The sequence below is a fragment of the Artemia sp. Qi Xiang Cuo genome, chromosome 17, assembly GCF_049724085.1.
Source record: "Artemia sp. Qi Xiang Cuo chromosome 17, ASM4972408v1, whole genome shotgun sequence".
Classification (NCBI taxonomy): domain Eukaryota; kingdom Metazoa; phylum Arthropoda; class Branchiopoda; order Anostraca; family Artemiidae; genus Artemia; species Artemia sp. Qi Xiang Cuo.
The window spans coordinates 37,349,866-37,365,966 of NC_142810.1; the positions used below are offsets into that span (position 1 = coordinate 37,349,866).

Consider the following 16,101-nt stretch of genomic DNA (forward strand, 5'->3'; position numbering starts at 1 on the left):
TTTAAAAGTATCCAAATACTTTACCCCCAGATAAATACCCACCAAAAATACCCCCCCCCGTGGAAAAGAAGGCTTTTCAAATTTGAGAATTTTATTTGAGTTTGATTTTTTAATTTCCCTAGGGGGAAGGAGTTTTGGTACTCGTGTATTATGGGCAAGAAGCTCAAGTTTACGTTGTGTAGAACTCGAGAACAAAACCGGTTTCTTCGTTGGTTTTTTTTTTCAGCTTAGCGCGAGGCGAGACAAAGACAAGTGATATAATATAAAAGAAATATATTAGGAAGCAAGGATTCGTCGTTAAATGCCGTCACCGAATCTTGATGCTAATTTGTTTTTCTATTTCCCCCACTTTTTTGTAAGATAGAGTAGTTTTAACTTCAATCTTGCCTTACATAAAAAAAGAAATGTATAAAAAAAATAGTTTCTTTCAAAAGGATTTTCATTTTTGTTTGAAATGGTTCTCTGCATTTCTCAGTAACTACAAATTATAAGCTCTGGGGCTATATGATACCTAGCAACACGCGATCGACTCCTGGCGTGGCCGATTATTTGGTTTGGGACGTGGGTCAGTGGTGTGACTGTAAGCTCAGCCAGAGTCGACCCAGCTCTAAATGGGTACCTAGAGAAATCTGGAGAAGGTAAGCAGGGAGGGTGTGCGAAAGCACAGGATGGCTAGCCCCCAACCCCCATTGCGCTTCCTGGCTGAAAGGTTACGAAACGGATATCAGCACCGCCGGTTTGTACCTTGAGGGTCTACTGCCGTCATTCCTTTCTGTGACAAGACTGAACAAATAGGACAAGACTAATAAACAAAATTACTAATAAAAAGTTTTTTTTTTCTTTTTGTGACAAGCCTGAACAAATATGACAAGACTAAATAAACAACATTATTAATAAAAGGTTTTTTCTTTCATATTCAAAATGGCTCATAAATTAACATGGTATTCAAGTGATGGTAAGACAGCAAACCTTATTGATTATTTTATAGTAAACCGAAGAATGGCAGGATCAATACAAGATACTAGGGTATATAGGAGTGCCGTTATTGATGTTAAAAGTAAAGATCACCATCTGATTGTGTCAAGGGTTAATTTAAAGCTCAAATTTCGGAAGGATACCTACCTCCCGGGAAGTTATGATGTTGATAGACTCCAGGATGAGAATTGGCGAGAAACTTTCCAGGAACAGTTGAATACTAAACTCCAGAGTTTAAAATTTGATAATGTGGAAGATGGTTGGAATAATTTTAGAAAAATAATTTATGAAGTCGCTGAAGGTGTCGTAGGGAAGAAAGCTGGGAATGTAGCTAAGAATATTAGTAAAAAAGCTTTATGTTTAATAGAAAGGAAAAAGTGCTTGTACAAGAATTATCTGAGTGATAGATCATATGAAAACAAAAGGATTTTAAAGAAAGTGGAGAAAGCATTAAAATATGAACTAAAGAGATGTAAAGTGGAGGCTCTGGATAAAACTGCCGAGTAATATCATACTTTTTAGACTGAGAGATCCCGTAGACAAAGCTTTAAGAGAAGAACAGTGCGGTTTTAGAAGAGGTAGAGGATGCTTCGACCAAATTTTCACTCTTAGGTTAATAATTTAGAAGTGCCTGATTTGTCAAACACCTTTGGTCCTTAGTCTTATAAATTATGAGCAAGCGTTCGATTCTGTTGATAGAAAAAGGTTCTATCCTTGCAAAGGATATCCTATAAAGGATTTGCTATATCCTATAGCAAAGGTTTTATCCTGGTATGGTATACCAGACAAATGCACTAAAGTGATTAGTGCTATGTACGAGAATAACAGGGCTGCAGTTAAGGTAGGAAATGAGGTTAGCAGCTTGTTTTGTATTAAATCAGGAGTTAAGCAGGGCCGTGTTCTATCTCCCTTTATGTGGATTATTTTGATGGATTTTGTATTAAGGAGCACAGGAAAGGCAATGGAAGACCACGGAATCAAATAGGGAGGAAAAAGTCTCCTGGACTTAGATTATGCTGATAATTTAAGCATTCTAGAGGAAAGTGTGAGCAAAATGAATGAACTTTTAGGGGTTTGGTGAGTTCGGGGTGCTAGAATAGGTTTGAAGTTTAATGTTAAGAAGACTAAGTCACTAAGGCTAGGAATAAGTGAAGATGAAAAGGTGACATTGGGTGATGAAAAGATTGACCAAGTGTGCAGCTTCACTTACCTTGTTAGTATTATTAGTAAAAATGGTGGGAGCGGTGGAGATGTTAAAAGTAGAATAGCCAAGGCTCAGGGTGTTTTTTCACAATTAAAAAAAGTTTGGAAGAATAGGAAGATAAGTCTGCAACCCAAGATTAGAATATTTGAAGCTACAGTGGTGACACTGGTCAAATATGGCTCTGAAGCATGGGCGCTTCGAAAAGCGGATAAAAATTCGCTAGATGTATTCCAGAGAAATTGCTTAAGGATTCTTCTATGTACCCGGATGACTGGCCGTATTTCAAACAATTGGCTGTACAAAAAATCTGGTTCAATACCGCTATCTAGGGCTATAATGAACGAAAGATTGAGATGGCTAGGGCACGTTCTGCGCATGAAGGATGACAGATTGCCGAAGATTGTTCTTTTCGACCAATTGTCTAGGTCTAAACGGAAAGCTGATCGTCCGCGACTGGGGTGGGAGGACGTCATAAAGAAAGATTTAAAGGCAATATGAAATTCCTGTGAGGGTGTAAAAAGGGAGGCTTTGAATAGATTGGGATGGAGGAGGAGCATGTGTAGCTGTGTTGGCCTTAGGCGGCTTAGTGCTGCGGTGAGTTGTTAGTTGTAGTAGTAGTATATTCAAAGGCTGTTAAAACTATTCATATTCAAAGGCCTTGTATGACAATTTTCTATAAACCTTTACATCCATATTGACTGAGGGGTTGCAACACTCACTTAACGAAGCATAAAATTAAATGAGATTTTAATTTTGTTTATCTGTTTTCAGATCTTCTTGAAAATGTTGAAGGTGCACTGATCCAACAAAACAAAGCTAATGAAGCACTGTTATCGCAAATCATTATCAAAGGAACAGATCCCATTGGTGTTGCTAACATAAACAGTAAGCACAATCACATTTTATCGACTAACTCTGGTACCGCAAGTGTTTATTTCATGAAATTAAAAAAAGGAAAAAATAACCGTGGATTATCAGTTTAATTGACATATACTGATATTTATTCCTTAAAGTTTTTATAATTTTTTATTTATGAAAGTGAAAAAAAAGTGAAAACATTTAAAATGTATTTTGTTTTCAGCAAAGCGCAAATTATGTTCTGGTCTTGAAAAGGCATGGGGGTTATCAACCCAACTTATGTCAGTTTCTGCCCGTTTTGAGTTTGACTTGGCTATTTATTGTAATTTCTGTTCGTTTTCATTTATTTATTGATAGTGATTTGTGGTAGTTTTACGCTTCGAAGAAATTTTAACTTTATTTCTGCTCATTTTTGGCTAAATAGAGCTTTTTACTTTTCTTTGAAAAACTTTTTTTGTGGGAAAAGTTTTCAAAATCAATTTCTGTTTGTTTTTTATTGAAATAGTCTTTTTCATGGAAAAAAATTATTTCATATCTTTTCTGTTTTTTTTCTATAAGAATCTATAGTTTGGGTTGATATTTGTATGTTGGAGACAATTTTTCTACAATTTTTAATCCTGACACAAACAGTATTTTTCTAATATTATAACTCTTGAAGTTGACCTAAAAAGTACAACTTAATGTCATTCCAAAAGATTCTGTCTTATGTTCTGTGACAACCTGGATACACTTACACTCTTTTTATTTATTTAAATTGTAAGAGTAGAAGTAGTAATAGTAGTAGCCCCAAAAGTTTCAAGTTAATGCCCCCAGTCGTTCTCAATATATTGCTGAGGTGTCTTACTGGCAACCATAAACAAAATGCGTTTTGATTTAGTTTAAAACAACATTTAGTTTCAAATCATAATGAATGAATTGGAAAATTGTAGGCGGTGGACATGGCAAATATCCCTAAGGACATAGTTGCTGGACTGTTCTACTATGCTGAACAAAATGATTGTCTCAAAATTTGACTGGATGCTTTGGAAATTGAATGGGCTTGAGAGAAGGGCTGCTTGCCCTCCAACCTCATTTTACTCTTAAAAAGGGTACTAGACCTTTTAATTTTGATTCGAATTAGCTCCTTTACAAGTTTCAATGATATTTCTAGTAATCATAGAGTGGTGCTACCTATGATATTGCTTGTGTGTTTTTATAAATACCTACATGCATACAATTTTTGTTTAATTGAAATTCCTCCTAAACGTTCCCTAAAAGTTTCACCTTAATACCTTTACACTTAAAAGTTTCTTTAAAATACGACACGTGGGGAAGGGGGAGGGTACGTTGCTGCATGGTGACATTTAAAGAAAGACTCAAAAGCCATTCTAAGATAAAAATAGTTTAATATCTTTATTGTCGAAGTCTTTCATCAGAGAACTTAAATGTTTTTGTGCCTTTTTGTCATATATGCAAAACTGATATTAAGAAAAATGTCTATTTTGGGTTCACTTTCTCATTAAAGACTATAAAAGCCATTCTAAGCCTTTCTTCTAAAGTTAAAGTAAATTTAAGTAAACTAGGCCAGAACAGTTCATTTCTAAACTGAAACTGAAGAACGAAAAACTTGGAAAAAGTTTGTAAAAATAGATTTTTCAATAGCTTATTTTTTTATCTCTTTATCATATCATCGTGACTTCAGTTGGTTTATAAGTAAACTGCTTATAAAGTTAAGTCTTTATAAGTCGTTTTTGGCAAAAATTTGGCAACACTGATACGACAGTTTTTTTTTTACAAATTAAACGTGAATCTTAATTCACGCTCTGATTTAATATTTACTGAAAGCCATTGTTTCGCTTTTCCTGTTTTGTTGCCTTTACTTTGCTTATAAGGAATAGTTATTCATTGTTTTCAAGTAATGAGCCCAATACAATTAGAGAAGCAAAATACAATATTGTTCCAAATTTACGCTCTTATTTACTGTATGTTTGTTTTTTTTTGTTTTTTTTTTACATTTTGTAGTGTAGATTTCTCTAGTATTTGTTAAGCGTCAATCAGTAAAATTAGGAAAATCCTTGTAGCATCCCTTATCTTTTGCGGGTCAATGAAGGTAACTGATTAGTTTTGTCTGTTAATTTGTGTCAGCTATGAAAATTAAAAAATTCAATGAAATACTGTTAATATTACCACTGGTTTTCATTATTTATTTGTTTCTGTTTTTGCTAAGCATGGTAGCATGGTAGCAATATGAAATTATTTATGAGGAAAGAGTTAAAGAGAGATGGGCAAAACATTTTTTATACAACAACTTTTTTTGTAAATGAAACACCATTCTAAATTAACGCTCTAATTTACTCTTTCTTGAAATCCATTACGCTACCTATGATAAAGTTCAAACATGCATAATTTTCTCAATAACATATACTATATGTAGGCAATGAACGAATTGCCTAACTTACATGCCTTAACGTGAGGACTCTGGAGGGGAGGTCAGTCTCAAGGACATAACGTCTGGACCTTTTAACTACCCTGAAAAAAATGGCCATCTCATTTTTTTATGAGTGGGGCTGACAACCCCCATGCATTCTTAAGACAAGAACATAATTTTTGCTTTACTAAAAACAATTTGCATGCATATAGCATCTTTTGATTTAGTTCGAATTTCTCCTTAATACTATAAATGGAGTAGTCTGGTAGTAGTAGTGGTGGTAGTTATAGTAATATTGGTAGCATGCTATTAGTGTCTTTTTGGTCATATCCCTTATCATTTCCTAAATTTTCCAAATTAATACACTCAGTTATTCATGTGTTACATACTTTTGACAATCCTTATACGTCAAAACGTGTTTCGATTCAGTTCAACGCTCCCCTCAACATTCTCTGAAAGGCTCTCCTCAGTACCCTTCGTCTTCTTGGAAAGTAAAGTTCAAACATGCATATCTTTCTCAATAACATATACTATGTGCAAACAATGAACGAATTATCTAGCTTACAGTCCTTATACTGAGGACTGTGGGGAGGTTGACATCCCCAAAGACATAATTACTGGACCTTTCAACAAGGCTTAAAAAAGATCTCTTACAATTTCGATCGGATATGTTTTGGGAAATTATAGGCTTGGGGGGGGGCTGATTGCCCTCCATTCACTTTTGACTCTTAAAAAGGGCACTAAAACTTCTGACTTCCAAGCAAATGAGCTCTATCTGATTCAAAGCTTATACGACCAACCGTTCCATAAAAACTTTATATGCCTCGGGGCATAACTTATAACCCTTGCCCACGGGCTCTTGGGGATTGTGTCCACCCTAAAGACAATTGCTATATGATTTCTGGGCTGTTGGTATCAAAATTCAATTTCGTATTCTATTTCAATCGAACGTGTTTCGGGAAAAAAGGATGTCAGGGAGGGGGGGGGCTTTAGTTGCTCTCCATCATGTTTGACTCTTAAAAGGGATCTAGAACTATACATTTCCAATAAAATGAGCCCCTTCTAAAGTTCAAACGACCATCCCTTTCATAAAAACCTTATATGCCCTGATGCATAACTTACAATCCTTACCCCCAGACTCTGGGGAATTCTGTCAACCCCAAAGGTCTTGGGGTATAACTTACAACCCTTGCGCTGAGGGCTGTGGTGGGAGGGGGGTGATGTCATTCTCAAAGACATAATTTTTAGACCTTTCAACTACGCCGAACAAAATGGCTATCTCAAAATTTTGATTAAATGTGTTTTGTTTATTGATGGACGGGGAGAGGGGGGGGGGCGGGTTGCCCTCCAATCACTTTTGATTAATAAAAGGGGCCCTAGCTCTCTCAATATCCAATCGAATGAGCCTTCTTTGAAGTTTCTACGACAGCAAATGGCCATCTCAAAATTTCTGTCAGATGCATTTCCGGAAAATGCGAGGTTTGTGTGTGGGGGTGGGGGGGTATCCACCTTCCGATCACTCTGCATCTTAAAAACAACACTAGAACTTCTGATTTCCAGTCGAATGAGCCCTCTCCGAAGTTTATACGATCACCCTTTCTATTTAAACCTTATATGCCCAAGGGCATGACGTAAATCCCTTGGCTTGAGGGATATGGAGGGGGGGGGGGGGTTGTCATCCTCAAAGAAAAAATTTCCCGACCTTTCAACTACGTTTAACAAAATGGCTATCTCAAAACTTTTATTGGATGTGTTTTGGGAAATAGTGGGCGTGGGAGGGGTTTGTTGTTCTCCAATCACTTTTGAATGTTAAAAAGGGCACTAGTCCTTTCAATTTCCAGTTAAATGAGCCCTTTTGAAGTTTCTACGACAACAAATGGCCATCTCAATATTTCTAACAGATGCATTTCGGGAAAATACGAGGTGTGGAGGGAGGGGTCCTTCCCCTGCGATCACTTTTAATCTTAAAAAGGATGCTAGAATTTCTGATTACCAATCCAACGAGCCCCTCCGAAGTTCCTACGACCACCCTTTCTATAAAAACCTTATATATCCCTAGGGCATAACTTAAACACCCTTGCCATGAGGGCTCGGGGGGGGGGGCTTGCCATCCTCAAAGACATAATTTCTGGACCTTCTAACTACGCTAAACAAAATGGCTGTCTCAAATTTTTCTATTGGATGGGTTTGGGAAAATGATGGGCGCGGGAGGGGGTTTAGTTACCCTCCAATCACTTTCGACTATTAAAAAGGTTTTTTATTGTTTTAACAATAAAAAACCAAAAATAAATAGATAAATAATACACTGTGCCCATATTCCTCTTTACTTAGGCAGCGCAATAGCGCTGCTTATGATATGCAGGGGTTTAAATGCTTTTGAACAAAGGTGATGTAAAGAGGGTCAAGACTGATTATTTTCGCTATTGTAAATTTTACTCTTTGTACTACAGTCATTTCGGAGCTGAATTTTAATAGTCAGTCAGTAAGTAGCTACGGATATTATTCTCTCGTTGAAAACATGAAGTTCAAATTTAATCAATCTTGTGCCAATCCGTCTTTGTCCTAGTAACCGTCTTGTCCGCCTTTTTTTTTTTTACTAAATATTCGATTTTTATTGTATTCTTAATCGTTTTTTTTTTATTAATTTATCTTGTATTTTGTGCTAATAATAGTTTTTTGTTTTATTTTTCTTCTGTACTCTGCTCTTTTCCCTTTTGTTAGTGGATAAGTACAAATTATTTTTTTTAATGCTAAATTAGATGAATGAGCCTTTAAGATATGACGAAGTGCAGCAAATTATTGTATGTGGAAAAATTCTGTCAAAAACCAGCTATATATTTTTTATTTTATTTCTGTCAAATCTTAGCTTTATGTATTCACATATTGAACTCTTTGCATTTCATCCGCGCTTAAATGCATTTCATCCGCAGTTTTTGTTGCCACCTTCCTCTTCTTGTCAGTATTTTTAGAAAATACCAACAAAATAGCACTAAAGAGGTTAGCACTCAAATTATACTAAAGGTGATCAAAAACACGGAAAAAAAATACTTGCTGGTAAGAAAAGAGGTACCACAGAATTAAAATGAACAAGAGTTGATTGATTGTTTAATACCAACAAAATAGCACTAAAGAGGTTAGCACTAAAATTACACTAAAGGTGATCAAAAACACGGAAAAAAAATACTTGCTGGCAAAAAAAGAGGTACCACAGACTTAAAATGAACAAGAGTTGATTGATTGTTTAATACCAACAAAATAGCACTAAAGAGGTTAGCACTAAAATTACACTAAAGGTGATCAAAAACACGGAAAAAAAATACTTGCTGGCAAAAAAAGAGGTACAACAGAATTAAAATGAACAAGAGTTGATTGATTTTTTAATACCAAAAAAATATCACTAAAGAGGTTATCACTAAAATTACACTAAAGGTTATCAAAAAAACGGAAAAAAAAAATACTTGGTGGCAAAAAAAGAGGTACAACAGAATTAAAATGAACAAGAGTTGATTGATTGTTTAATACCAACAAAATAGCACTAAAGAGGTTAGCACTAAAATTACACTAAAGGTGATCAAAAACACGGAAAAAAATACTTGCTGGCAAAAAAAGAGGTACAACAGAATTAAAATGAACAAGAGTTGATTGATTTTTTAATACCAACAAAATATCACTAAAGAGGTTAGCACTAAAATTACAATAAAGGTGATCAAAAACAAGGAAAAAAAAAATACTTGCTGGCAAAAAAAGAGGTACAACAGAATTAAAATGAACAAGAGTTGATTGATTGTTTAATACCAACAAAATAGCACTAAAGAGGTTAGCACTAAAATTACACTAAAGGTGATCAAAAACACGGAAAAAAAAATACTTGCTGGCAAAAAAAGAGGTACCACAGAATTAAAATGAACAAGAGTTGATTGATTGTTTAATACCAACAAAATAGCACTAAAGAAGTTAGCACTAAAATTACACTAAAGGTGATCAAAAACACGGAAAAAAAATACTTGCAGGCAAAAAAAGAGGTACCACAGAATTAAAATGAACAAGAGTTGATTGATTGTTTAATACCAACAAAATAGCACTAAAGAGGTTAGCACTAAAATTACACTAAAGTTGATCAAAAACACGGAAAAAAAATACTTGCTGGCAAAAAAAGAGGTACCACAGAATTAAAATGAACAAGAGTTGATTGATTTTTTAATACCAAAAAAATAGCACTAAAGAATTTATCACTAAAATTACACTAAAGTTTATAAAAAACACTGAAAAAAAAAATAATTGCTGGCAAAAAAAGAGGTACCACAGAATTAAAATGAACAAGAGTTGATTGATTGTTTAATACCAACAAAATAGCACTAAAGAGGTTAGCACTAAAATTACACTAAAGGTGATCAAAAACACGGAAAAAAAATACTTGCAGGCAAAAAAAGAGGTACCACAGAATTAAAATGAACAAGAGTTGATTGATTGTTTAATACCAACAAAATAGCACTAAAGAGGTTAGCACTAAAATTACACTAAAGGTGATCAAAAACACGGAAAAAAAAAACTTGCTGGTAATAAAAGATGTACAACAGAATTAAAATGAACAAGAGTTGATTGATTGTTTAATACCAACAAAATAGCACTAAAGATGTTAGCACTAAAATTACAATAAAGGTGATCAAAAACACGGAAAAAAAAATACTTGCTGGCAAAAAAAGAGGTACCACAGAATTAAAATGAACAAGAGTTGATTGATTGTTTAATACCAACAAAATAGCACTAAAGAGGTTAGCACTAAAATTACACTAAAGGTGATCAAAAACACGTAAAAAAAATACTTGCTGGCAAAAAAAGAGGTACCACAGAATTAAAATGAACAAGAGTTGATTGATTGTTTAATACCAACAAAATAGCACTAAAGAGGTTAGCGCTAAAATTACACTAAAGGTGATCAAAAACACGGAAAAAAAATACTTGCTGGCAAAAAAAGAGGTACCACAGAATTAAAATGAACAAGAGTTGATTGATTGTTTAATACCAACAAAATAGCACTAAAGAGGTTAGCGCTAAAATTACACTAAAGTTGATCAAAAACACGGAAAAAAAATACTTGCAGGCAAAAAAAGAGGTACCACAGAATTAAAATGAACAAGAGTTGATTGATTCTTTAATACCAACAAAATAGCACTAAAGAGGTTAGCACTAAAATTACACTAAAGGTGATCAAAAACACGGAAAAAAAATACTTGCTGGCAAAAAAAGAGGTACCACAGAATTAAAATGAACAAGAGTTGATTGATTGTTTAATACCAACAAAATAGCACTAAAGAGGTTAGCGCTAAAATTACACTAAAGGTGATCAAAAACAAGGCAAAAAAAATACTTGCAGGCAAAAAAAGAGGTACCACAGAATTAAAATGAACAAGAGTTGATTGATTGTTTAATACCAACAAAATAGCACTAAAGAGGTTAGCACTAAAATTACACTAAAGGTGATCAAAAACACGGAAAAAAAAAATACTTGCTGGAAAAAAAAGAGGTACCACAGAATTAAAATGAACAATAGTTGATTGATTGTTTAATACCAACAAAATAGCACTAAAGAGGTTATCGCTAAAATTACACTAAATGTTATCAAAAACAAGGCAAAAAAAATACTTGAAGGCAAAAAAAGAGGTACCACAGAATTAAAATGAACAAGAGTTGATTGATTGTTTAATAACAACAAAATAGCACTAAAGATGTTAGCACTAAAATTACACTAAAGGTGATCAAAAACACGGAAAAAAAAATACTTGCTGGCAAAAAAAGAGGTACCACAGAATTAAAATGAACAAGAGTTGATTGATTGTTTAATACCAACAAAATAGCACTAAAGAGGTCAGCACTAAAATTACACTAAAGGTGATCAAAAACACGGCAAAAAAAATACTTGCAGGCAAAAAATTAGGTACCACAGAAATAAAATGAACAAGAGTTGATTGATTGTTTTTTTGAAGGTCTTAAAGATGAATTAGCTGTATTTTGTGATGAAATGGAAATTCCCCGGCCCGTCGATGATTTCAATGCTTTTGTATCGGAAAGAAAGGATGTACTGATTAATTTTCGAAATTGCTTGGGAAATCTACACAGGTATGGTCGATAAATATTTACCTTTTCTTTTCCCTTTTTTTAATTCTTTTCTTAGGGTACGCATCTGGGCTATATAACCCAGATCATTAAGTATGTGCATGACTTCCATTTGTCAAGATAGTGAACCGCCATCGACGGATACTTAGATCTATTCGCTAGTATCCGTCGATGGCGGTTCAAATTTTTGGATTTTTTGCAAATCCCGGATATTGCTCTTATGGTTGGTAGCTATTTGGTTTTAATTCTTATAGTTTGTGGTTTCTACTGTATTGTATTCATCTTTAAATTTGTTTTGGTTTTTTCATTGTTTTTTTTTTTACATTCACATTGACTTTCCGCGTTTTACTTTGTTGGGTTTTTCTTCGGCACTCCCATTGAATATATTTTTTTGTTTCGCTCTGAAGAAGAGAGGCGTTTGTCCCCTCTAAATATTCGCTTTGTTGTGTTTTGTCAGTATTTTCATTTGGCCTTTAAAAACCCCATTTTGCTCGTTTTTCTTTCTTTATGGTACAAAATGAATGCACTGTAACAGGGCAACGCTGTAAGTTTATTGTTAGGGTTATAGATCGTATCCCCCTCCCATCCCCTCCCCTTCCTATCCCAAATCCCTCCGTAGTTTGTCCCCCGATTTACAGTGATTTTTTTATACCAGTTAACGAAATTGCATGATTTTTCTAAGGCATTGCACGGTCTAACACAGCTACGAATGTTAACCAGCAGATATTTAGTGGATTTTTCGCTGAAAACGCAGAATCCCTCATTTGTTCTGAAACAGGCTTTTTTCATTGTCTCTCTTAGTGGCTTTCTTCAACATTGAACTGAAACTAGCTTTCATCGGTTGTACGATTATTTGAGAGGCCCAAGACTTTTTATTACTTTGGTGGACCTTTGTTTCTAAGAACTTCAGTACAAAGGAGAGGTTCAACATCACCAATGATGCATCACACCTTGTAGAAATTAGAATAATTCAATTCAGAGTAATGTGTTTCTAGGGGCAACCCTTTCCTGAATTTTGAAAAGAGAGTTCTGGTTCCGTTTGATCGAAAAAACAAAGTTTACACTTCCCAGTGATATAAGTTCCCTTAGAACTAATTATCTGTATCTCCGGCACAAAACAAGAGAAGTTACAAGATTTTTATAAGATTTCAGGGAATGTATATGTCGGCTTTTAGTTTTCTGCTGTTTATTTGGATCGCTTATTCATGCCCTACAAGCTATGGCCAGACCGCCCAACAATTCTAAATAGTCTGGCCACACAAACTAAAAAAGTTTATAATGGACGAGATAAGGTGATTCTTTATGGTATCGGATCCCCTTAACAACATACTGCAGCACAAAGCCACCTGAGGGCAACAGAGCTATGCACGTTCCCCAAAGCTTCACTCTTCTTCCCTCCCTAGAAGTTTCAATTTCTTTAATTTTTTCCTTCTGACCTCTTTCTATACCATTCGGAGATGACCTGCTTTTCGTGTGGCCTTTGATAGATGGCCAAAAAATGACAATCCTTGTCAATCCGTCTTCAGAATAACTCGTGTAAAATCCAAACATACTCAGTACGTATTTCGCAAGTGGTGTTTGACTTCTAACAAGGAGGGTATTTCAAGGTTTCTGAACTTGTTAATCACAAATCTTAGGCTGGTTTTACAGCTTTTGAAAATTAGAAACATTCAAGATTTTCAAAAAAATGTTCTCCAAAACCTCTGAAGACCTTGTTTGCCCACCCCTCTGCCCCACTATTTAGGGTAATTTCTACTCGTTTAAGTTTTAACCTTGATCTTTACTTTTTGTGAAGAAAAGTTGGTTTTGTACTATGTCCTGTTGTAATTAAAAACATTCCCTAAACCTTAGAATTAGTAAAATTAGATGCAAATCAAACATGGAAGCATATATTAGGACAGGTGCGTACACTGGGAGAGAGGCCAAGGTTGTTCCTAAATTTTTAACCCTTCTCGTTTAATTTGTACAAAACCAACTTTTTTTCACAACAAGTAAAGATCAAGGTTAAAGCTTAAACGAGTAGAAATTATCCTAAATAATGGGGCAGGGGGGGGCGGCAAACAAGGTCTTCAGAGGTTTTGGAGAACATTTTTTTAAAATCTTGAATGTTTCTTTCATAGACCTAACATTGAATTTTTTCTTTACTATGTCCTGTTGTAATTAAAAACATTCCCTAAACCTTAGAATTAGTAAAATTAGATGCAAATCAAACACGAAAGCATATATTAGGACAGGTGCGTACACTGGGGAAGAGGCAAAGGTTGTTCCTAAATTTTTTAACCCTTCTCGTTTAATTTGTTAGTAAAGAAAAAATTCAATGTTAGGCCTGTGAAAAAAATTTAAGCGTATGTGCCTGGTCTGGGGATGATGAAACCAAGGAACTATCAGCTTATGTTCATTTGATAGGTTAATTAATATGTAATGGAATTGTAATAATGTGTTGATTTGTCTGACCTTCGCCAGGCGAAGGTCAGACAAATCATTTTGGCTCACCGTAGGCCTACATAAATATTTAAAACAAAATTTGCATATTAATTTTACTTGTTTTGGCTTAATGGCTTTCTCGAAAGTTGTTTAATTTTATTTACGACCGTTTTTATTAGTGATAAATATATTTAACTTACCAATTAACTTACGTAACGAACTTCTATATACGTATATTTTTATTACGTATATTAGGGGGTTTGCCCCCTAGTCAATACCTCGCTCTTTACGCTAAAGTTCAAATTTTGTTACAATTCTTTAAGAGTGACCGCTTAATCACAAAGGCCGTTAATTAGAATAAATAGCTCTTATGAAAGTACTAAAAATAACTTTAGCGTAAAGAGCGAGGTATTGACTAGGGGGCGAACCCAATCACATACGTAATATTTTCCGTTCGTTTTAAGTTTTGATGTTGCTCCTTACTTTCAGTTGAAAAACTTGTTTGTTTTTTTTATTTAATTTCTGGTCGTTTTTTTAAAATAATGCTGGAAAATTCGGTGCCCCCTTCATAGGAATGTTCCTTCCTCCATGGAAATATCCTCCCATGTAGCCCCGACCCCCCCCCATTTACTACCAAAAAAATTCCCTGTGAAAACGTCAGTATACTTCAAAATAACCAATAATATATGTAAACATTGGGCAAAGTTCATAACTTGCAGCCCAGGGGACCGTGGGGGACTAATCATCCTCAAAGACATAGTTATTATATATTTTTGACCATGCTGAACAAAATGGCTATCTCAATTTTGATCGGGTGACTTTGGGGAAAAAATAAGTATGGGAGGGGGCCTAGTTGCCCTTCATTTTTTTTGGTCACTTAAAAAGGGCACAAGAACTTTTAATTTCCGTTCGAATGATTTCTCCCGCGATATTCTAGGACCACTGGGTCGATACAATCACTCCTGGGAAAAAAAAAACAAATAAACACGTATCCGTGATCCTTCTTCTGGCAAAAAATACAAAATTCCACATTTTGCAGATAGGAGCTTGAAACCTCTACAGTATGGTTCGCTGATACGCTGAATCTGATCGTGTGATTTTCATTAACGTTCTATGACTTTTAGGGGGAGCCCCTCTTTTCGAAAATAAGGCAATTTTTCTCAGGCGCGTATTTTTTGATGGGTAAGACTGAACTTGATGAAACTTATATATTTGAAATCAGCTTAAAAATCTGATTTTTTGATGTATTTATTGGTATCAAAATTCAGTTTTTTACAGTTTCGTTTGCTATTGAGCCGGATCGCTCCTTACTTACAGTCTGTTACCACGATCTGTTTGATTTAAGGCTAATAGTTTATGTCTGGTGTAATTAAGAAATTAATTACAAGAAACAGGCAATTACAGTTCTAAAATTTTTATCTGAGAAAATCGATTACCATTTTATTATGATTCAGTTGAAAAACCCACAATCGCTTCCAGTTATACAATTATTTGATTAATTGAGTGTATTCCTTGTTCTAGGTATTTTAGTTGTAATTGACAAAATACTAAATTTTACATCTTAAAAAAAAGAAGGTTTGTTGTGCCATTATGAGGATTACCGTCACCAGACTTTGTCTCTTTGAGGGAAAACGCTCATGTTTCCAAAATTTAATACATCATGCTGCTTTCTTGATGCATACTGCAATGTATAGTCTAATTTTCTACTTTACTCTAGGATAACCAGTCTAATGGACCGAGCAACCCGTCTGCTAAACACTAAGAAACTATACAATGGTTTGGATTCGACCAGCTAGCTAATTCAATGTCATTTGGAGATTCAAGTGACCTTTACTTCTACTCTTTATTCTTTTTTTATCTTTGTATTTATATATTAAAACAGTGCTGCAGTAAGCACAGGCTTTTCGCAATTAAATAAGTTTTCTCCTCAACACCTCGCCCTTTACGCTGAAGTTTATAGTAGTTTTTAAAAAGTACTAAAACTTCTTATTATTCCAATTAAACGACCCTTGTGTTTCAGGAGTTCTTCTTACAGAATTGGGACAAAATTTAAACTTTAGCGTAAAGAGCGAGTTGTTAAGGAGGGGGCAATCCCCTTCATATGTGTAATAATTTCTGT

The 16,101-nt window shown here is 34.7% G+C and overlaps 1 protein-coding gene across 1 annotated transcript in view; it reads left to right on the forward strand.

The window, feature by feature from the left end:
• The window catches only part of LOC148942162 (uncharacterized), an 82,845-nt gene extending 66,970 nt beyond the window's left edge, over window positions 1-15,875 (forward strand). The window contains exons 6-8 of the mRNA XM_089102967.1: window positions 2,951-3,064; window positions 11,429-11,561; window positions 15,700-15,875. Coding sequence (XP_088959093.1) covers window positions 2,951-3,064; window positions 11,429-11,561; window positions 15,700-15,778 — 326 coding nt within the window. The 3' untranslated portion in view covers window positions 15,779-15,875. The remainder of the gene's footprint in view (window positions 1-2,950; window positions 3,065-11,428; window positions 11,562-15,699) is intronic.
• Window positions 15,876-16,101: the final 226 nt, after the last annotated feature.